This window comes from Zootoca vivipara, chromosome 1, assembly GCF_963506605.1.
Source record: "Zootoca vivipara chromosome 1, rZooViv1.1, whole genome shotgun sequence".
NCBI classification, from domain to species: Eukaryota; Metazoa; Chordata; class Lepidosauria; order Squamata; family Lacertidae; genus Zootoca; species Zootoca vivipara.
This window is the reverse complement of record NC_083276.1, coordinates 45,801,714-45,827,446: the sequence shown is the minus strand read 5'-3', so window position 1 is coordinate 45,827,446 and position 25,733 is coordinate 45,801,714. Positions and strand designations below refer to the sequence as shown.

The window sequence follows — 25,733 nt, the reverse complement described above, 5'->3', positions numbered from 1 at the left end:
CTCCCCGATTTCTGCCCCTAATCCGAAAGCACCGCCTGCGCCTTTAAGAGCTCGCGTACCTATGCTGTAAACAGCGAGGAAGGTGGGGCGCCGCGGCGCGCGCGTGGCTCAGCGTCTGTCCCACCAATTTGTCGCGCGCACTTTTTCCTACTCTTCCCCTGCCTACGGTACGTCGCCTCCTAAGATTTTCTCGTTGCCCCTTAGTCCTGGCGGCGGTGTTAGGGGAGTGAGGTGAGCTGAGCTGAGCTGATCAGGGATCCGTGTCTCCTCGCCCCCACCTCTCCTCCCCTCCCGTCCCTCCCGCGTGCAAAGCGAGAAGCTCCTTCCGGGTTAGCCAGAATTACCCCCCTCGCAATCCTCGCCCCAACATAACACAACGCGGGAGGCGGCAGCAGCCAGACACCCGGCGCGGGGAGAAGGAGCAGGAGCAGCGGCATCTCCCTCCTGGCCGCGGGAGGATGGGAGCGAGCAGCCGAGCCCAGCCGAGAGGTGGCACCACCAGCCGCAGCCAGACGGGAGGCTGTGGCGCCGCCTGAGTGTCCGGGCAGGCAGGGCGAAAGGCGGCGGCTCGCGGCGACGAGGAGCGAGGCAGTGGGCATGGAGCGGCAGTGCTCTGGCGCGGCCGGGAAGCCCAGCGCGGGCAGCCGGACGGCCCCGGACGGCGCGCGGGGCTCGGGGCCGTCGTCGCTGTCGTCGATGGGCGCCCTGCAGCGCGGGGGCAGCCAGAGCGCCGAGCCGGACGAGCTGATCCGCAGGGCTCTGGATTTCAAGAGCCAAGGCGCGCAGTGCTACAAGGAGAAGAAATTCCGCGAGGCCATCGGCAAGTACCACCGCGCGCTGCTGGAGCTCAAGGGGTTGCTGCTGGCCCAGGAGGAGGACGACGACGGGGACGGAGACGCCGCCAGCTCCGCCGCCGCCACCGCACCCTCGTCCTCCTCCGTCGGCGCCGGCGGCGGCTTGGGCAGAAGCCTCACGGGCGAGCAGAGCCAGCTGCTGGAGAGTATCGAGATCGACTGTTACAACAGCTTGGCAGGTCAGCAAAAGGGCTCTTTCGTTCCTTCTTGCGGGAGATCACTCGGAAAATCTTTGGAGGGGCGCGCGCCGTTCCGCTGTTCTCGCCCCGACGGCACCTGTTAATAAACTTTGCCCGGAGAGCAGAGAGTGAGGGGCGCCGGGGAGCGAGGGAGGGATCTTGGGGAAGTGTGCCCAGTCTAGCCCCCTGCTTACAAGGTCGATTGGATAGCGCCGCGCCGTCGACAGGTGCCGTTTCCCTCCCACCCCATGGCCGGAATTCCGGACTTGGGTGCAGATGGAGGCCGCCCTGTGTTTCCCCAGGGTCAGGAGAGGCCGCCTCTCCAAGACGTTTCAGGAGCCCCCCCCCCAGGGAAGCAGCAGATTAGACGCTCCTGACTCAGGATGGCAGGCGGCTCTCTCCCGTCCCTGTTGCATGTTGCCTCCTAGTCTTATTTATTAGGAAGAGCCAGCAGGCGATAGAACTACCGTACTGCCAGGAGCCCCAATATCTAATGCTGGAGTGTACAAACGTGCGGGTCAATACACCATGGAACTTTCTCAAAGTAAATCATGGAGGTAGGTCTCTGCCCCAGAAGATTGCCATTTAAATTTTAGCATTAGCGAGGGAGAGAGAGGAGGAGGAAATGTCTGTCTTGTGGCACCGTAAAGACCACATTTTCCTCCTGGCATAGGCTTTCATGGACAAGAGCCAGCTTTGTCAAGGGAAAGCCTAGCTCAGCAGTAGAGCATCTGCTTTCCATGCTGCAAGTCGCAGGTTCAATCCCTGGCATTGTCAAGTAGGGATGAGAGAAACCCTGGGGAGCATCTGCCAGTCAGTGTGGACAATACTGAGCTAGATGGCCGAATGATCTAACTCCGTGTAAGGCAGTATCCTGTGAGGTGACAGATAGAAATAGGTATCGTGTCGACTGTGAGTAACACTTCATGCATCTGCCAAAGCGGGCCCTGCTCCAGGAAAGCTGAAGCAACAATAAATCTGTCAGGGCCCCTCCAGATGGGTGTTTTTCTGCAACATGTCATCGAGGCAATAACAGGGCATTAGTGGTGGATTTATACCCGGCTGTCCACACATCATTCTGCTTTATTAATCGCTCTGCGATGCTTCCCGAATGATACTGCATTATTGCCTTCCGGGGGTGCACTCTTGCGCACAGTGCTGCAAAAGCAGAGCAAAAACAGCCCTGGAACATTGGGGGGGGGTTATGAAAAGTCACAAAATTTCAGCAGGAAGTTACAGGACGTTCCCTGGCTGGAAACGAAATAGTCTGTCTACCCCAAAACTCTTGCAGGTGTTGGCAGGATTGAAAATGGGATTGCATATAAATGTCCTTATACTGTACCATCCTCTACAGATAACCATAAGATGTGCAATAAGGGAGACACCAGGAGAGGTCCTTCATATTTAAGGTCTGCGGGTTCTTTCTGCTGTTTTTCGTTGCAGCCAAATAACACAGCTCTGCCTCTGGAATGGGACACCAAGGGGAATTTAGCATCAGTGTAGGTCTCTCTCTCTCTCTCTCTCTCTCTCACACACACACACACACACACACACACACGAGAGGAGAGGCGGGAGCACAGCAGCAATGACATGTTTTTAGAGAGCGTAGGGAAGCAACAGCAAAGTTCTTAGCTCATGGTGTATAATTTGTGTCAGGAGACCAAGAGGTTAAGCCAGAGGTTCCACTAAAGAAGAGAGAAATTGGAAGAAATCCAATGGTGGTGGTGGTGGGGTATTTCCATAACTGTGTGGTGAAGAGAGGGGGACAGGAACAGAGGGGCAGCACTCAGCAGATCTCTCTTGGAAGTTGGAGCAGACGAAAAAACAAGCAAAGCCAACTATAGTGCCTAGCAATGTTCTAACTCTTAAAACCCATCATGCAGTGGGGTTAACGGCTCTGTTCTTTATGTCTCTCAAGAGCTGTGTAAAAGGGAACCTGCAGTTCTGTGGGGCAGCTGCTCTGATGTTGAAAGTGCTTTCCGTCCTCCGAGCTTATACACCAGCTTTTTCCGCCTGCCTGTTTCCTGCAATTGTTTTTACCGTGGCTTCAGTTCAGTCATTTGGTATGAGGAGCGTTGCAGTGGGGAGCGGAGTACTTGTCTGTCCTAGGATCAGTCACCATCACATATGTTGGGTGTTTTTGTTTTAATTGTAGATATCAAATAGGTCAGTTAAATTTTAATTTGTGCCAGCTGTGGGGCACCAACAGGAACTTGTGGCCAAGCCTGGATGTACAACTTACAAACAGTTTTATTCTGTTCCTGTAGTATTTACTCCAACCAAAACTGACCTTAGCTCTGTTTGTTTATTTGTGTGTGTGTGTGTGTGTGTGTGTGTGTGTGTGTGTGTGTGTGAGAGAGAGAGAGAGAGAGAGAGAGAGATATGATGCAGTGGGGAGCATATGCAAGTTTCTCTTTCTTGTCCTGCCCTCTTTCTCAAGCTTTTAAATACTGTACACATTTTATTGACTATATGCTACGAATGTATAAGAAGCCTACACTTTGGTGTAGAGAAGAGTGTGACAGCCCCATGAAAAGGATGGCAGTTGTTCTATACTGGCAGATTTGTTTCTGTGCTTTTTGTAAGGCATGCAATTATTGATAACAAAAAATGTTGACTGTGACCTACGGGATGGCAAAGACTGGCCAATCCAGTCTTTGCACTTTGAAAACACTTTGAGTAGGGCAAAGGCAAATGGAAAACCCTGTCAAGAGAGGGTCAGCTGAATGAGAGAGCTCTGGCCTACTCCCGTGAGCCACAATGGCTGAGAGTGGCACAGCTCCAAAGGTCTGGCAAGGAGATTCCTACCTTGGGATGAAAAGGCAGCTCATTGCTTGTTGTGTTCAGCCCTGCTCGATGCAGCAGCATCCTTTGCACTGCTGGGTGCCAATTCTCCTTCTCCAGCTCTTAGGAAGAAACAGTGACTGGTGGGTTGCTCTGACATGGGTGGGGAAAGGAGCAGGGCACAGCAGCCTTTTTGTGCCCACAGCAGCTCTGGAAAAGGGTTCAATTTCTCATAGCAAGGGATCTTTCTATGAATTGCACTTTGCATTCACAGAACAGAGGCATGAGAAAGCCAAGAATTCAGAAAGCTCTCTTGCTCCTCTCCTGCCTGCCTTTTGCATGTTTCTCAGGTCTGCTGGATCTCCATATACCTAGGAACCGTTTAACATGTGCCTGTAAATCAGTTGATGCTCCCTGCCATGTGAACATGTGAATCACCACCTTTGAGAAGGTTGGCATTTGAATGTTGTCAGATGCAATGCAAGGTCTCTTTATGGCGTTTGATCTGCAATAGCTTTTTCTTGCATTCAACCCCTCCTGGGATGTTGCAGTCAAGGAACGATAAACATTTATGTGTGAACTCCCCCTGAAGCTATAAGGCTGAAACTCTTTTGCTTGCAAGTCAAAGCAGCAATTAGCTTCTCTCAAAACACATTTGATGATTTTGTGCAATGCCGTTCCTTCTTTTCATCCAACATGCAATTTTTCTTTTTGCTGTAGTGGAACATTTTGGAGAGAGAACATCAAATGACTTTGGGTTGTCCCCACATCACACCCCCAATTCATTCTTGTATATGTATAAATGCTGCAACATTGCTATCCTTATCCAAGGCTAATTCTGCATCTTTTGTAAAAGAAGCTACACTACACTACACTACACTACACTACACTACACTACACACATTGATTTGTTTCCATCTCCCATTGCACTTTGTGCTTGCAAGGTACTATATACATTATCAGGGCTGCGGCATTAATAATTCAGCAAATGCTGAAGTGCTCCCTAGTTTTGAAAAATAGATATTGTTAACTGGAAAACATCTGCATGATCGTCAGTACAGAGATGTCAATCAAACAGATCCGAAATGGCTTTGGGTGACGTTTTGGCAGTGCTGGTAGCCTTTCCGCTGAGCCTGCAACTTCCCTTGCTGAAAATGTCTACCCGGGCGCTCAGAACTGTTTTGCATCACAATAGCGGTGTATGATACGACGTGCTTTTTCTAATTCCTTGCACTGTACGGCTTTGTTATTGTTCTTTCCACATTTTACTACAACAGAGGGGAGAGCACATTTCTTGCACTTTCCCTCAATGTTCCCACAGGGCTTTTTGCCTTGGAGTGGCAAGGATGCCCACTGACACTTACCAGCCTTTCGTTTTGTGTACCAGACAAGTGAGACACGTTTGTGTGCCGTCCTTTCTGTATGAATCCCACAGTAGTACACACTGCTGTAGATCAGGTGTACAGGTCTGTGTCGACCTACATGATTTCATAAGGGTCAGAATGCTTTCAGAATGGCATAAAATATGCCCTTTGCTCTGACCTGCTTTGTCCTATCCAGGGCAACTCCATTGATCTATTTCTTCCTATTTCTGACATGTTAGTACACCTGCCTGCCATGGCTCCTCTGAATGCACCCAGCTTCCCTTCTGCATAGCTTGACATCCCAAGTCACCTTGCAATGTCAGTGCAAGACAACTGGCTTGTTAGAGAGGACAGCATAATTAACCTTAGCAGCAAGGACAGTCTCATCCACAAATCACTGAAATACAGATACGCATTGACACTAATGGGACTAAATTAGCTGACATCCAAACAACCTGGCATAATTTATTGGTGGGTCAAGCCAACAGGGTTTCCCTGGCGACCGTTCCATACCTTATACAAAATTTGACTGTAATGCGTGATCTCCTGCTCCTCCGATGTCTCCAGCTGTATTACGGAGCTACAAAAGGGAGCACAGCTGTAGTGACTTCAGCGCATTGTTTCAGGTGGGGTGTGTGTGTGTGTTACAGTGTATTTGAAGGATGCTTGGCATATCAAAATGGAGTGCCCATCACCCATTTTCTCCTGCTGCTTTTCCACGGTGAGTGCCTGCCTGCAGATTTGGGGTGAGTGGGGACTTCAGCAAGATGCTCTCAGTGGTGCCCCCTCCATCAGTAGGCCTGCCTCCTCACTGATGCCACCACTGCCTGCTTGTTGATTGTCCTAGGAAAGGAAGAGCTCCTTGGCTACCCCTGTATTGCTCTTAAAGATGTTTGACTTATGTTCTTCTGAACAAGTTGCCCATTTTAATCTGCTAAATAGAGTACATGGACCTGGGAGGGAACAGGATTCAAAGCCCAAGCTAGTTTTCTGATCACTATCACTACATAACCAAGGCAACTGCTTCCTGAAATCGTTAGGGCAGGTCCTATGAAACCTAAAAAACCCTCCTGCAAAACTAAATCCCATCATGTCGGCATATGATTACAAGGCAAACAGAGCTCCGAGCAACCATTTGGTTATGACTCATTGCCTGTCTGTGACTTTGAGCAAGGGAAGGACTTGACCTTCTTTTGCCTCTGTCAGAATGAAACCACAAACAACGGGGGGGGGGGGGGGAGGGCCGGGAACGACGTCTTGATGTTGCCACAAAACTGAGATTAGCTGGGTCAGTAGGTTAGATTCTAATGGTCCTCTCCGCAGTCAGTAACAAATAACGGCTCAAGTGAATAATTGCTCATTTCCACTGTTTTGCCTGCTCTTTTTATCCATTATTAAATCACAGGTGACCCTTCCACCCATTTCTGTTCTTGAGCTGTCCTGAACCTCTTGTTGGAGGTATTGAAGGCACACTGTTAACGCTTGCTGCTTTCCATCTCCTGCCCACCTTGCTTCTGATGTGGAAAGTATTATTTCCTGCAAATGTATCAGAGCAATAAACATTGATGAAGCGGAAAACAAGAGAGGGGAGCTTCAGAGGAGTTCCCTCGCATGTTAATAGCAGGCATAAAGGGGCGGACATTGCACAAACAAGTGTTTAGCTCTGCCTGCTGGCTGCATCTTCCTCTAAGTCAGGCATCCCCAAACTTCGGCCCTCCAGATGTTTTGGACTACAATTCCCATCATGCCTGACCACTGGTCCTGTTAGCTAGGGATCATGGGAATTGTAGACCAAAACATCTGGAGGGCCGCAGTTTGGGGATGCCTGCTCTAAGTACATCTTCAGTGAACACAAGAGGGGCCTTAGGCATGTATGAATGGATCTGCATAAGAATATTAAGGAGAGTCCTGCAGGGTTAGGCCTGTGTCCCATCTGGTCCAGCCTCTTGTTCTCATAGGGCCAACCAGATGCCTGTGGGAAGCCGGGAAGCCAGGCATGAGCGCAGAGGCTCTCTCCCCAACTGTGATTGCCAGCAGCTGGTATTCAGAGGTATGCTGCCTCGGACAGTAGAGGTAAATTCCAGATTGTCCTAGGTTATCAACTTACATCTACCTGTGCACATTCGTGTATGCATAGGGTCCCTTCTTACAGTTGCTGAATGCATGACTGGCAGGTGAGCTCTGGTTGGTGGGTGTGGCAGAGGCCAGGCTAGGCTGCTCTGCCATCCCCTCCTGAGTGGTTCTAATGCAGGGATGGGGTGTGTGATCATCTTTAGGGACTGTCCAAGGTCTGTATACATCTTTAAATGAGACTATTGCTGACCCTAATATTCTCCCACTCCCCATTATAGGACTCTTTGGGAATGAATAAGGTAAGGACATTTTGTTGCATCTCCTGAACTTAGCAGTTACTAGCAGCTTTTCAGTTGGCGCCAAAGTTTGTTTAGGTACTGTATCTTTTAAATATTTTAACAGTATTTTTTTAGAATACTGTATTTTTATAATACTTAACTGTTTTTCATTGTTTTAACTGTTTTTAATTATGAATTTTAAATTATTGTAACCTGCCCTGAGACCTATTGGTGAAGGGTGAGTAATAATAATAATAATAATAATAATAATAATAATAATAATAATAATAATATCCAAAGGAAAATTATTATGTACTATATCCCTTATCACTTTTATTACAGCTTTTTTTTAAAAAAAAATGGTACAGTTATTCCACAAGCACCATGTGATATTTTGATGATTCAAAAGCATCTGAACTGGCTGCCTATATGCTGAACCCAATTCATGGTGTTAATGCTATTCTATAAAGCCCTAAATGATTTGGGACAAAGATACCACTCCCTATACCAGACTGCCTGGTGGTGTTGCTACACCAGCTTTAGTTTCAAATGGATTCTTGTGCTTTGGACTTTGGAGGTGTTGTTGTCTGGGTAGCCCAGGACCTCCATACACACTGCCCAAGCTTGTACCCCAAGGAGGTCACTTTGGGGCTGCTAACACAGTTGTTTGACTTCACCCTCAGAGTCGCAATCCGTTGTCTCTCAAGACAGATGGATGCCAACAACAACGTGTCCTGGGATCATTCATTGTATCAAGTGTGGGCTAGAAATACAAATCAATCAATTATCAGTAAATAAAATATCTTCCATACCGAAAACATGACCTTAGGGCTAAAAGTAACCAACCCTGACTTGGCAGAACCTAATAGCCCATTCTTTTGTCCATTTCCCAATGCTCAGAGAAATGCAAGAGCCAAAAGAAAGAAAAGAACAAAGATGTTTATCGTGCTGATTAAGTACAGAGTTGTGAATCAGCAGCTTTGGGTTTTAATCCTGACTCACAGGCTTTGTGATCTTGGGCTGGCACTATCAAAAGGAGATAATGAAGCTTACTTACCATCTCAGCGGGGTGGTGGTGGCAAGGTTTAATTAATTACATCCATTTCAATTTTCATCTTAATTAACATAATAAATGTTTCTTTTTTAATCTAAAGAGTTTGAAGAGGGCCATTAGGCACCGTGGCTGAAGGTGCTGCTTGTGTTTAACTGTAAAGTCTTATGGTTATGGGTTGAGATTAGCATTCAGCAATCAGAAGACCAAAATTAGCAACTTCAGGATTTAAATATATTCTCTGATTGTCCTCTCAAATGGAGGATGGGATGGGGAGTAACCAATACAGAATGATGGGCTGCCTTCACAGCATATTGCAATTGGGGAGGTGTGCAATAAATTGGCATGTTATGCAACTATGTAAGTGCCCAGAGGAAAAATGATGGCAGCTCTGGTCCTGCTGCGCTTACGTAGAACTAAACTATGGTTTGGTTCAGCATGTTGTCCAAACCAAGACTCGCAATCTGTCATCTAGACAAAGCACAAGTGGTAAGCCAAGAATTAACATTGGCTTAAGTGCATGGCTTCATTAGAGCTACACAGACTGTAACATTATGGTTTTGCTGAGCCCAAACCATAGCTTAGCTCCAGGTAGTGTAGGAGCAAAGTGGCCGCCATTTTTCCTTTGCGTACTTGCAGGTCTGCTGCTTCACTCTCAGCCACGGTTTGGCTGAGCATTATGTCTGAACCAACCCTATGAGTATGGGTCAGGAATGTATTCTTCCTTTGGATTCAGTATCACAGTCTCCAAGGACAAATGGTTCTTAGTGTGTTCTTTTTCTTTTATATCAACTGTAGCTCAAATCCAAGGCTGCTCTGTCCTTAAACAATTGGACCGTTCAAGTTGGTTTTGCGTGAGTATCCTCTAGGGGAGTCAGAGTAACACAGCAACACCAAGCCAGCCATCCTGGAGCCTTGTGGATAAGGATCCCTTGTATGTGTAAACAAACCAGTCCTACCCATTGGGGCATTAAAGGATTTCAGTCTGCTTGGTGCAAAGGCTAGGAACTATTTTGTTCCTAGGACTTAGTCATTTTTAACAAATACTATGAACACATTCACCCTGCAGCTTTACACCAATGTGCCATACTAGTCACGGTCCCGTGCTCTCGCAGCAGCAAAGTTCAAAGCACAAGAATCCACTGGGTACCAAAGCTAATGTAGCAACACCACCAGCTGCTTCCACAGTGCCTCTGGTCATTCCTTTTACCCTCACCCATCCTTATGGTTTTTGCTGGTGATGCTCCCATGGTACCAGTGACATTGCGTGAGAAGAGCCAGAGGGGCGGTGGCCCCAAGCCCATTTCGGGGACGTGTTTTACTCCTCGCCAGCCGTACGCTGTGCTGCGCCCCTGCGCAGGTACAACAAGCTCTACCCCCCTGCACTGCTTTGCGATGCTGCAGGGCTGCGTGAGGAGGATGCAGTGGGTAAGCCCCTAACTCACCAAGGGTTTGAAACCCATTGGCTGCCCTCACCTGGTTTAGCTGGCCTGTCAAAGCCATTTCCAGGGTGTGGCTGCTGAGTGCAGGGTAGAGGCCAAAGGTGGACACATTACCCCAGAAGGAGTGTGACATACTACCACTCTCCTAACACCTCACACACAGCATACACACACCTTTAAGGCCACTAAAATCCTATATGCATTACATGGAAGTGAAAACCATCAAAACCAGACTTTCTATGGCTATATATGCCACTTGGCTGCCCATTTCTTTTGCAAACAACAGCAGTGTGGTCAGCCACTTACTTGAGAGGTTCATTCAGACAGAGCATACAAAATAGCCAGAGAACCATGACTGGACCACTTCAGGGAGCCTTGGTGAGCCTCCAGAGGCAGCGTGAGTTTTGTCCTGTCTTTCTGTCATGATTGTTGTATGCAGGTAATGAAGCTCTCAGCTTCTCCATAGAATTCAGTCAGCAAAGACATTCACAAGAGACTAGCATCCCTTAGGGATAATACGTTCATCTGCTGCAGTAAAAACAACAGTGAATTCTGGCACCTTGGAGATGATCACGGTATTATGGTATAAATGGACAAGACTAGAGCCTGATTTGTCAGGCGTGTGAAATGTGTATGTGTACGTGTAGGAGGTACCAGTAGGAGCAGGGAATGAGATTTCCAAACAAGTGAACATAGATCCTGAAATCAGAGCGGTCAAAGCAGTCTCACAGTTGGGTCCAAGAGAAAAGGAGGAGGAAAGGACAGAATGATGCAAGGGATCTTTCTGGGAAAGAGCAACAAGGAAAGAAAATAAAGGGGTTTTTTTTCAGGCAATCTTCTGCTGCTTCCAGGCAGGAACTTGGTTTGTAAATAGGTCATTGAGATATTGCAAATGGGAAATTGGCAACAGGTTTTGTTTTTTTTAAAAAAGCTTGGTTTTCTCCAGATAAGGAAGCTCCAGATTAATTTTTTGGGTGGGGAGGAATAGGGGCTGGTATTTTGATGCCAACAACATTGCATGGATGCTGCCAAAAAACCTGCATGCATGATGAGAACATAAGAAAAGGCTGCTGGATCAGGCCAGTGACCCATCTACCCTGTTTCCCCGAAAAAAAGACATACCCATAAAATAAGCCGTAGCAGGATTTCTAAGCATTTGCACAATATAAGCCATACCCTGAAAATAAGACATAGTGATAGCGCAGTTCTGGAGGGCGCCAAGGAAGAGGCGAGGCTGGACGCGTAATAAAAAATAAGGCATCCCCTGAAAATAAGCCATAGTGTGTCTTCTTAAGGAAAAATAAATATAAGACTGTGTCTTATTTTCAGGGAAACATGGTAGCCCAGCATCCTGTTTTCACAGTGGCCAACCAGATGCCTTTGGGGAGCCTGCAAGCAGGATCTGAGCACAAGAGCATTCTCTCCTCCTGTGGTTTCCAGCAATTGGTATTCTGCTGCGGAGGCAGAGCTTCGCCATTGTGAGCCCCAATCCCCCAATCCACACCCATCTAAGAGTCTGCTTCCTGACATGCCTTGCAAAGGGGGGAAAGTAAGTCAGGAAACGAAAAGGAAGAGCCTCAGCAGGCTCCGCAAGATGAATATTGATTCTGAAAGATAAAAGCGAGGGCAGAGATGATTGGGGTAATTAAAAAAAACACACAACAGGAACAGAGATGAAGAAACTCCCCAGGGCATTTAACCTGCTTAATCAACAGTAACAAATAAAAAATAAAAAAACCAACCCACAACCAGAATCAAAAGGAACAGTAGAAACTGGCCAGAAAGCAGAGGAGGTTGGATGGGCGGGGGGCGGGGGGGATATTCATCAAAGCAACATAAGCTGGTTAATACAGAGAACTGGGTCTTGCCTCTACTGAGTTCCTATTATTTATATGGTTTCAGCTTTGTTAACAATGTGAGCAGTACCCAAAGTAAGGCTAAAAGTCACAGTGAAACTGCAACCCACAGAAACCCTAGAGAAGGCACTGTGCGCATGTGATGAAAGACTAAAGATGAAAACTTCCTCTAAGCTGGGTAGCCTTTGAAGTTGCATCCAAGCCCATACTTTTCCTATGCCACGCTTTCTTTCCTTAAACTTGGTTTCTCATTTGCCTTTCCATAAGCCTGGGCTGAATGGAATGGAGTTGACTGACCTTTAAATGAATCTTACCACAAACCACCTGTTTGCTTCAATTGACAAATGGTTCTCATTAAGACTTACTAGAGTCAAGTTTTCATGATTCCGGAGCCTCTTGGTGTCTTGGGGAACAAAATAGGGCACATGGTGTAAAGCAGGCAACCCAGTGCCTGACCTGCGACATGCAGTGGTCCAGTTGCACCCAGAGGCAGTCCCATAGTTGTCACAGTGGCCAAGAAACCCTCATCAATCCTAGACAAGAAGGCCTTGCAAGGATGTCCCTTACTACCAGTAGTCAGGGTCCTCAAAACTGAGCCTGAAACAGCTTTTGTCAACTTAGGTTTTCCTTCTACTAGCCATGATGGCTCTATTTTACCTCCATTGCCGGAAACATTATGCCTCTGAATGCCAGTTGCTGTGAATCGCGAGTGGAAAGGATGCTCAGGTCCAGCTTGCAAGCATCTTGTAATGGGCATCTGGTTGGCCACTGTGAAAACATGATGCTTGGCTATTGGCCATTGGCCAGATCCAGCAGGCTCTTCTCATGTGTGTCTGTTGGGTGGTGGGGTGGTTGATGCACTAGCTGAATCCCTGTTCTGTCTCCCAGATCCAGAACTGGGCACAAGGAGCCAATATAGGTCACCTTTCCCCATGCAAAAGCTGATGGTGGAGATTTCATCCCTGTACTGGCCGCTGTCTCCCACACTCTTTCCCTAGGCTGCTGCAGACATGAGAACTCAATGGGAGACAGCAGAGATAAAGTAGATTTTTCTCCTGCTTCATCCAACCCATCAACCCATCACTGACCTATCTTTGCACATCAGAAGCTATAGCCTCAAAAGCCTTTATCTCCCAGAAATCCCAGGGTTGCAGGGAAATTCAGAATTTAAGGTCCCGGCTACCTTAGTATTAATTTCCCTTGCCTGCCCTGTAGTTTTATTTATTCAAGACATTTGGGGCTATCTATGCACCCCTTTACCAAAAGGCTGCAGGGTGGTTTGCAAATTTAAAATTGTATAAATGCACCAGCTCCTTCCCCATTCCGAGCCTGTTCTGCCAAACACATCTCCCAGCAGAAAAGAAACAGTTGAAAACATTCCACACTGTTGTTGCTGTTGCCTCCACTCACCCCATGCCCCCAAATTGCTAAGTCTACCTTTGGGCCCCTGAATCTTGCCTGGTGCAGCACAAATCGATTCTGGCTAGATTTTCAGGCTCACACACATTTTGCTGCACTTAGTGCCACATTGTATGGACGCTGAAGGGCATAGCTAACATAATTTTAATAAACTAATAGGAAACTTAAATGAATCAGCTGTTAGTTGGAAAGTGGCACTTAGTTTTTTTAATTTTCCCATTTACCACACTACGTCTGCCAAGCAGTAGTATAGCCAACGGATCTAATTAATGCCAAACACTATCAAGGAGGCTGTAAGTAGCATGTCATTTGTGAGACAGTCGGAAAACCCTTTTTGTTTGCAAGCTGGTAGCAATGGGAAACCTCTTAAAGAGATGTGCTTTGGGGTCCTTAGTAATATGGACAGCGATGCAAAGGATCTTTTTAAGGAATGTTGACAGCACTGGGTCAATGTGGGAAAGGATGCCCATAGACTTAACTCAGGGGTGAGGAACCTCAGGCCTGGGGGGCCTTATAGTGTGACCCCTGGGACTCTCCCTAAGCCATGCTCCCTTCCCAAACTACACCTTCCACCGAATCTGCTCTACATTCTCTTTGACTGTTTTTGCTTGGCTGGAATGGGTCCTTGTGATGATGCTTCATGCTTCCTGGATAGAGAAGGGTGTGTGTGTGAGAGAGAGAGAGGTGTGTGTGTGTGTGTGTGTGTGTGTGTGACTGGAATGTAGCCTACCCTGTAAAGGTTAAAATTTGTGTCCATTGCATCACTCACTTTTACCTCTGGCCCTTCCAACCCCTGGCATGTGGCCCCTGAAAGGTTCCCCATGGCAGAATAAAGCACCTCAAGCTGGGAAAGATTCCCTAGCCATGGCCCAAGTGTGATACAGCTATCAGATGAACACTGGGAGCTGCCTTACGCTAAAGTCAGACCATTGAGACATGTAGCCCAGCCCTCTTTACTCTCAGTTGCATTTCCAAAAAGTAGCCTTCCTGCTTGGGCCTCTCACACCCAAAATCAGAATGGTGAGGTGAGATCAACAAGCTTGGCCTGTCGCCTTTCTAACACTGAAGCCCAGGCTCTCTTCAGGGGAATGGGCAAATCCTCATCAATGAAGATCTGACAGAGTTGCTAGGATTGAGCAGCTGCTCAGAATAATGCAGTACTCTATAAGGCAGGGGTTGGCCGGCAGATGTCGTTGGGCTACAGCTCCCATCATCCTTTACTGGCTTGCTGGCTGAGCTTGATGGGACTTGTAGGCCTTTGCTGTAAGGGAAGGGGTGTAGCTCAGTGGCAGAGCATGTCATTTGCATGCAAACACTCACAGGTTCAATCCCAGCCATCTCCAGGTAGGACTGGAGAAAAAACCCTGAACAGCTGCTGTCTGAAACCCTGGACAGCTGCTGTCCATGGGCTGCGGGTGAGGGACCTGTGGCCCCTGCAGATGTTGTTGGGACTCTAACTCCCATCAGCCCCAGCCAGGATGGCCAGTGGCAGGGGTGGTGGGAGTTGCCATCCAGCCACATCTGGAGGCCACCAGGTTCTGCATCCTAAATGCAGACAAACCTGAGCTCAACTGACTGATGTCCTGACTTGGTAGCTACCTGTCAGATAATTAACGCTAAACATGTTGATGCCTGTAGCACTGCCTTACTTCACCTTTCACACTTCATATAAGTTTGCTTTCTCCGGGACCCTCCGGCACCGTTCCGAGACTATCCCGTGCCGAGGGATTGCTCTCCAGTGCTGTTGGACGGGCCTCTTGGATACCTCAAGGGCAGCTGCTGCCAGTGCTGTACCTGTTATTCGACACATAAATATAGAACAGCAGTCTCCGAGCTGTCAAGGGCTCTAGCATGAAATTCACACTTTAAACGCTCAAAAGTGTTGAGAGAGGGAGGGGGAGAGGAAGCCTAGGCAGGATCATTTCAAGCTCTGTTAGAAGCGGGGACAGGAAATCAGCATTTGAGAACCAGGAGAGAATAGTAGTGAATAAAAGAAGTATTTTGCACATCATTTTTGAGGCTGCACCGCAGCATAGTTTGCTATGGAAATCTGCTGTGTGTGCCCTTCTCTGATGACAGCCACAGTTTTAGAGGTTTACACCTCCCCACAACCACCACAGGGATACAGTCTGTAAAGCTCATTTCTCTGAGATGTAACTAGTCCAGACAGCTGCTTCCCGCCCTGCTGGCTTCATGATTGGCTGCACTGAACTGGAAGCGAAGGACACAAGATGAGCAAGAGAAGAGAGGGTTAAAGCTGCATGGGAAGCTGACAAAACAATTCCTTGGCTGGCAATCCTTGTTGGGAATCCCAGGTGGCAAGCGGGCTCTTGCCCTCAGGTCCTGTGTGCATGGACTTCCTACGAGCACCTGGTTGGCCACTGCAGGAACAGGATGCTGGACTAGATGGGCCATTGGCCTGATCCAGCAGGCACTGATGTTCTTCATTTGGACTGTGTCACCCCTGCTGGTCCTTGCTCTGCTTAGTCTTCTGCTGCTTGGATCAGCTCAGGGGCCAAACTAAGGCAGGACCTTTAAATGGGCATTTGCAATGCAATGCAGTGTGCTCTAGCACTGAACCGCAGCCCCACCAATGAGTCCTGCCCACAAAGCCTGAAAACAGCCTCCTGCTATGCAATTGCCACTTTGTGTAAGCAGAAGGGTTGCTTCTTCAGCAGTTGTTAAGTACCTCTTAGTTAGTGACTCAGAGGCTGAGCTGGGAGTGCTCAGGAGAAATCTTGTCTCTCCCATGAACTTTAACAGACAGCTCTTGGGCAATTCAGTCCACTCCTCATTTGCAATATGGGGGGATATTATATACTGACCCGGCAACTTGGATAAAGGATACTAAGATAACGTATGAGAAAAGCTTTACTTTAAAGTGCTATGTAGTGGTATTGTTAGAGGGGTATAGAGAGTTGGGTGAGTCTGCAGGTACAGTCCATGAATAAGACCTGCCCAAAGCAAACTATGAACAATAAACAAATTTTGGGTTCCTATCCTCATCCTTTTAGAAACCCCCCTTTGCTTTATAACATAAGGAAGCAGCATTGCTAGTGCATGTGTGTTGCCGTCCTTTTAATTCTCTCTAGTCATAACCCACAACATCAAAAGAGAAATCACAAGAGTGAGAAAGATTAAGAATAATGTGTATCTTTGTATTCAGTAACCTATTATGTTCAGTTTTTGGTTTTTTTAAAGTCCTCCCTTTGTTTTGATCTGCTTTGAAACTGCCGGTCACAATTCACTGCCCACATTCACTTTTCCTTTGCTAATTCAAAGCCACCCACCTGTTTTTCTAATGTTTGCTTCCTAGCCCGCAGAGAATCCCTGCCTCTTTTACAAGGAAAACAACACCTACCAATGTATGTTTACTGAAATATCTAATAATAGGCCATTTCTCTTGAGATTAAGGACTGACAAACTGGATTTGATGCTCAGGCTAAATGGCCGTGCCATTTCCTGAGTCATCCGCATCCCCTCTCGCTCGCTCTTCCCCCAGCAGTGGTGAAGAAGGGGAAAGAGCAGCTCTCTAAACATTGTCATTCATTTCCTCTTCTCTCGTAGCCTGCCTCCTTCAAGCTGAGCTGGTGAATTATGAGAGAGTCAAGGAATATTGCCTGAAAGTACTGAAGAAGGAAGGAGAGAACTTCAAGGCACTCTATCGGTCAGGCGTAGCGTTCTACCACCTGGGAGACTACAACAAGGCACTTTACTACTTGAAAGAAGCAAGGTCTCGACAGCCAACAGGTACAAGTAAAGAGGAGGAACCACTGTCAGGTTGCATCTGAATTTGTGCTCCCTTAAAAAAAGAACTCCCCTCTTCTCATCCTAGTAGACTTCTCTTCTTCTCCTTTCACATTTGTCATCCACAGAGAGCACACACATAAGTCAGGAAGAGGTATTAAACTTGGGATGGAGTTGCTGCTCAAGACTTCAATGTGTTTCCTTCTCCTCCCTCTCCCCATTTACCCGTGTCATAACATCATCGCATGCCGCATTTCCCTGCACCATTTCAGCAACTAATGATGACAGAATCAGGGAAACACACAACATAACGGTGCCTCCGCACAGATAGGCTATGATGGATAGGCCTCCTGTGCTGTTTCAAGAGATGGCTGGGAGCACTCACAATTCACAAAGGGAATCGCTAGCAGGAAGGGCTTCAACCTGCCTCATGGAGCGCTTTCTCCAAAGCTGATCCTCAAAAGCAAAAACCCAACTCTTAACCCATTCAGCTCTGAGACGCATCAGCTCTGAAGCCTCAGGTAGAGGGTCTTTTCCAGCCCTGGTACTGGAGGACTGGGGAGGAATGGACCTGGGAACTTCACCTATGCATGTCATGGGGACCACTAAGCTGTGGCACATGTTTTAAAAATAATTGGCTTTCTGCCAGAATAAATGCTTTCCGCACCAAGGATAGTACATGCATCGGCCCTTGCTGCATTACAGGCACATCAACTAAAGACTGCTGGCAGAGTCCATTTTGGTAGTAGTAGTAGTAGTAGAAGAAGAAGAAGTAGTAATTATTTTTATTTATTTATTTATTTATTTATTTATTTATTTATTTATACCCCGGGCCATCTGGGCAGCTCCCAACCACTCTGGGCAGCTCCCAACAGAATATTAAAAACACAATAAAACATTAAAAAGTTATCTAAACAGGGCTGCCTTCAGATGTCTTCTAAAAGTCAGATAGTTGTTTATTTCCTTGACATCTGATGGGAAGGTGTTCCACAGGGACCTCTTTTGGACAGAGGTGCTGAGTCACCTTCATGGTGCCACCTCCACCAGTTATCAGCGCAATCAAAACAGCCACCAGCAAGCATCTGACTGGCAAATGAATGGAGCAGGGGCAGAATCTGCTCATAAGGACTCATAGATTGGGACTCTAATATCCAGATGGGTTGAGGTCAAGGTCTCTACTTTAGTCAAAAAAAATGCAAGATGCGTGGTGCTCCGTTTTCCGCAAGACGTGCAACAAATTTAGGCTCGCTCTGTCCTCTTAATATCCCATGTGAGGCATTTTGTTTCCATCTGTTGTGTTTGGGCAGCATTCTGCCTGAAGCGGTTTCCATTTGGCTTGAGCAGCTGCACACCCTATCCATGCTCAGCCAATGTGTTTATACACCCTTTCAACTAGCCTGGCTAGATTAGAGGCTACCATCCCTCCTCTGCCTTTCAGTTAGTTCCAGGAAATGCCTCGTGAAGATGACAACTAATGAGAGGAGAGAATTGAATTACCCTCAATTCTTCTTCTTGAGGTCCAAGTAAGGTTCAGATACAGGCCAGTTTTTCCAGCCATTGTACATTGCATCAGAATCCCTTTTATGGCATACAACCTGCTTTTATTCATTTATATCATAGATGTTTGTTTACTTTTTAAAAATAAGTTGCCTCGAAACCACATTTTTTGAGAAGAATGTTTAAAAACTAGAGTGAGTTCCTGTTTATGTAAAGAAAGAGAACTGATCTGAAACTGCCAACAAACCATGGTAGCCCACCTCTTTGTTTTCAAAAACATCAGGACCAGTTGCCACAGTTTAGCCGCCCTTAATTTAGGAGCTGGGAGCTGTCCCTGGTCCTGCCCTGCTTGACCCAACTTTAGCTATTTGGGTCCTGGCTATCTGGCTACAGGGATGCTTCCTCTCCTCTAGCCCTTATTCAGTTGCCCCTCATGGCTTTGCCAGAGGAAGATACCTGTCAGTGTCTTCCAAACATTGGAAATGTCTCCTGGATCTCTGCATTTTGAGGGGAGAGTGGTGCAGCCAAGAACAACTGTGACAGCTCTTTTTTTTAGAAAAAGGCTGGAGTGGTGATCTAAGGTATTTGGAGCACTCTCAAAAGGAATGTGTTATATAAATGTTTATTATGACTCTTAACTACCATTCTAGCCTTCCTTGCCCCCAGTTTTTCTGTCTGTGAAATGGTGGCATTTATTTCTCCTTAGCTTTTTGTGAGTCCTCACGCTTGAAGTATCCCAAGAGTGTGCTGTCTGAGTATATCTATTTAATAAGGATGCATTAGGACAAGCCGGTGGAAAATTACTTCTCCAAACAAAAGAATTTCTTAAATGGCCAGCAGGAGTTTGCTTCACAGAAGGCTCCTCTGTTCTGAAAGCCTGCTGGTGGTGAAGCAAATCTCTTAAAGCTATTTATTTTCCTGCCAAAGGCTTACAGAGCTGAAAACTAACCTGCCCAAATTGCTTTTCTCCCTGCCCCTTAACCTCAACCCACAAAACAAGCTGAGGTGGATCTGAGGTAATTCTGCAGTTCCCTCATTAAACAAGGCAATCTGAAGAAAGACAGGAGGCCATTAAAAAGTTGTGGCAGCTTCTCATACTCCATAGGGACCCAGGTGGCGCTGTGGGTTAAACCACAGAGCCTAGGGCTTGCTGATCAGAAGGTCGGCGGTTGGAATCCCTGCAATGGGGTGAGCTCCCGTTGCTCGGTCCCAGTTCCTGCCCACCTAGCAGTTCGAAAGCACATCAAAATGCAAGTAGATAAATAGGGACCGCTCCGGCGGGAAGGTAAACGGCATTTCCGTGCACTGCTCTGGTTCGCCAGAAGCAGCTTTGTCATGCTGGCCACATGACCCGGAAGCTGTCTGCAGACAAATGCTGGCTCCCTCGGCCTATAGAGCGAGATGAGCGCCGCAACCCCAGAGTCGGACACGACTGGACCTGATGGTCAGGGGCCCCTTTACCTTTACCTCATACTCCATGCCAGTTTGATATGAGCTAGGCTGTTGGTACAGCTGAAACTTTTGACTCTTCTTCTGCAAGGATTTCCCTGTGTAGAGAACCTAACAAGAAACTCATTTCTGGTAATTTCCTCTCTGGAAAGGTAGGCAGAGGCTGGCCCCAACCATCAGTCCTACATTTACAGAAAGGAGGAAAGGCCTCCTCTATAAGTTGCTCCCACCATGCCTGACCACCAGCCAGGCAGATGGGACTTGGAATCCAAGAACTTACGGGAGAGGGGCAGAATAGAGGATACTATTACTAGAAATGTGACAGTGATAATGTCTTCTTCTTACTCTTCTACTTCTTGTCACCATCAGAGTACAAGGCACTTTTAAACATACCAGAGGACAGGGTCCCTGCCTCAGAGAGTTAACAGTTCAAAATTTGACATATGGGAAGTAACAGAGGGAAGGGGAGGAAGGGGTAAACAAGGGGGTCATATGCAGCTATTTCAGTGGCGTGTCCTTAGGCTTAGTTACAGGCTGGGTCGCAGAGGTTCATGAAAACTAGGAGGTTGTACCAAAAGCTTCACAAAAAAGGTGGGTATGGAGGAGGAACTGAAGGAAGTAAGAAATGTTGCATCATGAAGGAGGCTGTATCAAGCATGTGGGGCAGCAACAGAGAAAGGGTGGAACTATTGGCAGTTTAGCAATGTACTGTTTACTTGCATTCTTTATTTCCCAAGTATGTCAGCTCCTTTAGAATATAAGACCTGCAGACCTAAGGCACATCTAGTCTAGCATCCTGTTCGCAGAGCAGTCAGCCAGATATCCCAGAGAAACCCACAAGTGGGATAGGAGCACAGATGCAACTCTCCCCACTGGTGTTTCTCCAACAACTGGTATTCGGAAGCATGTTGGAGATAGTACACAACCTTAAAAGACGAGCAGCCATTGGTAGCCTTATCACGAAGGAATCTGCCTATCCCACTTTCAAAGCTGTCCCAAGTCGGTGGCCATCAAAAAATATTTGATGTGGGCTGTGACCACTTTGCCGTGCTTGCAGTCATATCTGGTGCCTTCCCAGTACACATTCCCAGACCAACAAACACTCTTGGGGGTGCCCCAGCACACACATAAAATGGTACAAATTTTCTGATGAAAAAATGTAGCATTGCAAGACATTAACCAAATGAAAAAGAGGTAAGGGATGTTAAGCTGCAGTATTATCAACTCCAACTGAATGCAAAGCCATTCGTACTCAACTCCTCAGAAGAGAAGAGGGCCTATTATCAATGGAAATGTTTGCAAAAATCAAAATTTTTGGATTTTCAAATGCCTGGATCAAAATTTCATTGAAGAGTTTCTTTTCGTGGGGGTCGGGGCTTGCAGGTGGGTGTGGAAGGACTAGACCCCACAGGATCTTCCAGACTTTGCTTCTGAGAATATAAGTTTTGTTGTTGTTCTTGTTCTTGTTCTTGTTGTTTTTTTAAAAAAGGTCTGAGATTCTGTGCTAAGACTTGCCTGAGAGACTTTTAGCTACCGTGTTTCTCCGAAAAGAAGCCATTGTGATAGGCTGTTTAACCTTGTAGGTTAAACTGTACCATACTTAATTTTAAAAAATAAGACATCCCCTGAAAATAAGCCACCGTGTGTGTTTTTGAGGAAAAATAAATATAAGACGGTGTCTTATTTTTGGAGAAACACGGTAGCAAGCACTGAGAGTGTCTTCTGGCATGTTAACTTGCTTCTATTCTGCCCCTAGCTCTTGAAAACAGAATGTCTTTGAGAAATTATCTAGGTGGATGGATATGTGCTGTGTTGGGTCACTGCTTCTCTTTTTTGGGGTGCTGATGGTCTCCAATTGGCACATTATTGGGCTGATCTATTCCCCCTTCTCCCTCCACTTTTAGGTATCTGGTTGCTGCAAGCTTCAGCATGTGTGATTTCCTAGCATGCCCAGGCAATCAATGCTCACTATGTTCACTTGGCATACATTCAAGATGGTAAATGTATGTCATGAGGAAATTTACAGAGGATAAGAGAGGAAGCTGCATTCATTACCTTGGTTCCATTTGGGGGTTAAGATCCATTTGGAGTACAATGACTTATATTGTAGTTCCACATATTTCAAATTTTCAGCAAGGAGTCAAATCTGGTTTCCTTTCCTTAATATGAAGGGTGCTGAAGGGAGCTGATTAGCCACAGAGCTTGTAAAACATGCACAGATTTTCCTAATTGCCCACCATGTTATTTATTTTGATCCTGCTGTTCCGTCCAAGGACTCTCAGAAGTGGTGTGCAGATAATTAAAACAATTAAAAAAACGGTGCAACAACAATACCCACATTAAGAACTGGGAAACTTAAGATAGGAAAGAGATGTACTCAGTATGTGCACAGGTCTTTTGGGCTACCACTTCCTCAGCCTCAGTTGTGTCAAGTTGGCAAAGACTGCACTATTGGTTCAACAAATGATACCGTACCTCTTATCTGTATGAACTGATAAAGCATTTAAACCAAGAAAACAGCGCCAGTGATCCAGCTGACTAGATGGTGGTGGTCACCAAGGGAGGCTAGGAAAGAATTAGATAGACCATAAAATCATAGAATTGTAGAGTTAGAAGGGACCCCAAAGGTCATCTAGGAATCCTGCCCACAGCCATCCCTGAGTGAGCCAGAACTGCCCACTTTCTGGTTAACAGCTTGGTGCATTGACCTACGGTATATTGCCACTCTTCTCAGTACCAGTAGACAGAGGGAGATGGTGCATTAAAGGGAAACAACAGTGAAGTCTGAAATCTATGTACTGTACTGTAGTCATACCTTGGTTGTCAAACACCTTAGTTGTCGAACAAATCAGCTCCTGAACAATTGAAACCCGGAAATGTGTGTTTCAGTTTTTGAAGTTTTTTGAAAGCTGAACGTCCAATGCAGTTTCCGTGGCTTCCAATTGGCTGCAGGAGCTTCCTGCAGCCAATCAGAAGCTGCGCTTTGGATTCCAAACGTTTTGGAAGTCGAATGGACTTCCAGAACGGATTCCGTTCGATTTCCAAGGTACAATGGTACTGAGAATGGAAAGGTCATCAGATGTTTTTTTAAAGGTGATTGGGGATATGTAGCCCAAGATCTTTTAAGACCTTGTAAGGGAACCCCTGGGTACAGTTCTTTGATCATGCAGTATTGTCACTTCAGACTGCAAAATGTCACAGACACTCACCTTGATTGCACGTGGAGAATCAGATTTCTTGTTCCCTTCTGTCTCTCCCCCCTCCCCAAGGTTAGCTGCTAGGATCTCAGTTTTCATCTTTCTTAAGACAATGAATCTGCACACACTTGACTTCAGTAATTAAAACCACCCTTCCTGTATGTGTGATCACGTTACAGGGCACAGTTGGCCGGGAACGCTGAAAGGTTGCAGCAGCATCTGTGTAGTATCATAACTTCCTGAGATTTTCATATTTACCTAGCAAGATGGGTGGGGGCAAATTGAGAAGGGAGATGAAGAAGGGCATGGGTAGAGGAAAAGAAAAGATACGCAATGGAGGCCACAATTCCAAACAGTTCCAGAGACAGAGATTTTTGCCATATTCTGTGAAGCAAGTATTAGAATAATTTTATAATAATTTATTCTTTATACCCCGCTCATCTGGCTGGGTTTCCCCAGCCACTCTGGGCAGCTTCCAACAGAAAAATACAACACAATAATTTATTAAACATTAAATGCCTCCCTAAACAGGGCTGCCTTCAGATGTCTTCTAAAAAATAATAACCCTATCAAGTCTAAAAGTCCACCAAGAATCCTGTTTCCAACAGTTAACCAGCCAGAAGCTTCCAGAAGGCCCACAAGCAAGGTGTAAAGGCAGCAGCCCTCTTGTACCCAGAGGCACAGCCTGACCCTGGCAAGGAGGCATTTGAGAATGCATTTTGATAAAATAGCTGGTGTTGCATTTGAAGTGCAAGGATTTATCATGACAGTGCCCTCCAAGATGTGCCCCAAGCAAAATCTAAAAATCCAGACCTTTGTTCTTACTCAGTGCTATTTTTCTCAGTATATTCTATTTTTCTAGAAAAAGAGGTGCCAGAACTCTCCAGGAATGCCTTCCTTGTTCTCTTAATAATGGCAATGGCTCTCCCCTGAGAGGTGCTGGAAAAGGAGTTCCATCGAGTTCCAACTGGGAAAAAAGCCCTGCTTTTATCCAGCAGGTGTCTTCTTAAGTTCTAGCGTGCACAGCGACCTGAGAGTAAGGCTGACTGAACTCAGCAGTGCTTACTTCTGACTGCATAAGTTCAACTTGTTAAACAGAGTGAGCTTTAACAAAAGACCTTCAGCCAGCTGAAATGCAACCTTGAGCTTTTAATTAGAAATGAAAATGATGGCACAAAGAAGTGTTAGCATTGAAACTGCTAGTTCAAAGTAGGAAAGGAAAAGAGGCACATAAGCTTTTTCTCGATGATCTCCCTCTTCTCTGGCTCCCTCCGTGCTAACCTGTCAGATGCAAATGTTTTCACTTCACACAGCAAAGAGGGCCCATCAATTATCCTGGCTCTCTGGCAGGTGACATCATTGCTCCTGCTCTGGAAAAAGTCCCAGAGTTGTGCTTGTGTATGTCCTCCCCACTGCTCTGCACCAGTGCCTCTCTTCTATGAAGGATACATGTCAGGCTGTAGTTCCTTTTTTGACATGTCCACCTGGAGTCACTTAGCAAAGTCCAGCGTGTCCAAGAAACAGAACCAGGCAGGGTTATGCAGATGAATGGGTGGGGTTATGCTGATTGGAATGGACTCGCTTCTCAGCAGCTCCTGTTGAGTTCTATGGGACAAAGCAGATAATCTGGGGGTCAGAGCCTGCCACATGTCTGCCATGGTGTTGCTAGTGATCCCTGCAGCATGTAGACCAGCCTTTGCCAACCAGATGGCCTCCCGGTGATTTGGGCTACAATCCGCCCCAGCCTCTTCCCTGTCTCAATGATGCCTATTTCACACTTAACAACTATGGTCTAACACAGGCATAGGCAACCTTGGCCCTCCAGATGTCTTGGGACTACATTCCCATCATCCCTGACCACCGGTCCTGTTAGATAGGGATCATGGGAGTTGTAGTCCCAAAACATCTGGAGGGCCGAGGTTGCCTATGCCTGGTCTAACATGACTGGCGCCTGTGCTAAGCTGGTGTCTTTTGATCCTCTTTCCCCCTGCAGATACCAACGTTGTGCGGTACATCCAGTTGACAGAGATGAAGCTTAGCAGATGTTCCCAGAGGGAAAAAGAAGCTTTGTGAGAAGGCGTCGGACTGCATGAGGGGATGTTTCCTCCCCAGATGGACTTTTCCTCTCTCATGGCTCCACCTTAGCTGACAGTCTCTTCCCACCAACTTCCTGCTTTACTTTTGATCCCAGCTGGAGTGCGGTGGGGTGGGGTGTTCATTGGTATTAGAAAGAAGAGACTCAAAATCCTGGTTCTGGCTTTGGCAGCTTGATGGCACAAATCGAAGCCCTCAAAGCACAATCGATACAGCCAATGGCCTTCTGGGACTTCTGGACAAAGGTTCAAAGGGAGCGATGGAAGGCCATCTCCTCCACCTTGTGCTTTTCCCATTCGCTGCTGCTGTCACACTCACCAGCAAACAGAAGGATCACCAGCCTTTCTTCTCAAATGCAGAGGCAACAAGGAGGGCTGAGAGTCTGCAGCCGCCTCACCAGAGCCAGACCCCCGTTGGGCAGCTTTCTACACTTGCAGATTTTTACGTTC

The 25,733-nt window shown here is 46.7% G+C and overlaps 1 protein-coding gene across 2 annotated transcripts; it reads left to right on the top strand.

The window, feature by feature from the left end:
- TTC9 (tetratricopeptide repeat domain 9) lies at window positions 1–25,733 on the top strand. 2 transcript variants are annotated; one of them, XM_035097464.2, is made up of 3 exons: window positions 1–1,033; window positions 16,868–17,056; window positions 25,184–25,733. In XM_035097464.2, exons 1-3 carry the CDS (start codon window positions 598–600, stop codon window positions 25,261–25,263), a joined length of 705 nt encoding a protein of 234 aa, XP_034953355.2. In that variant the 5' UTR covers window positions 1–597; the 3' UTR covers window positions 25,264–25,733. The 2 variants fall into 2 exon arrangements, with proteins under 2 accessions (XP_034953355.2, XP_060129725.1); XM_060273742.1 differs by having other exon boundaries at window positions 11–1,033; window positions 16,868–17,050.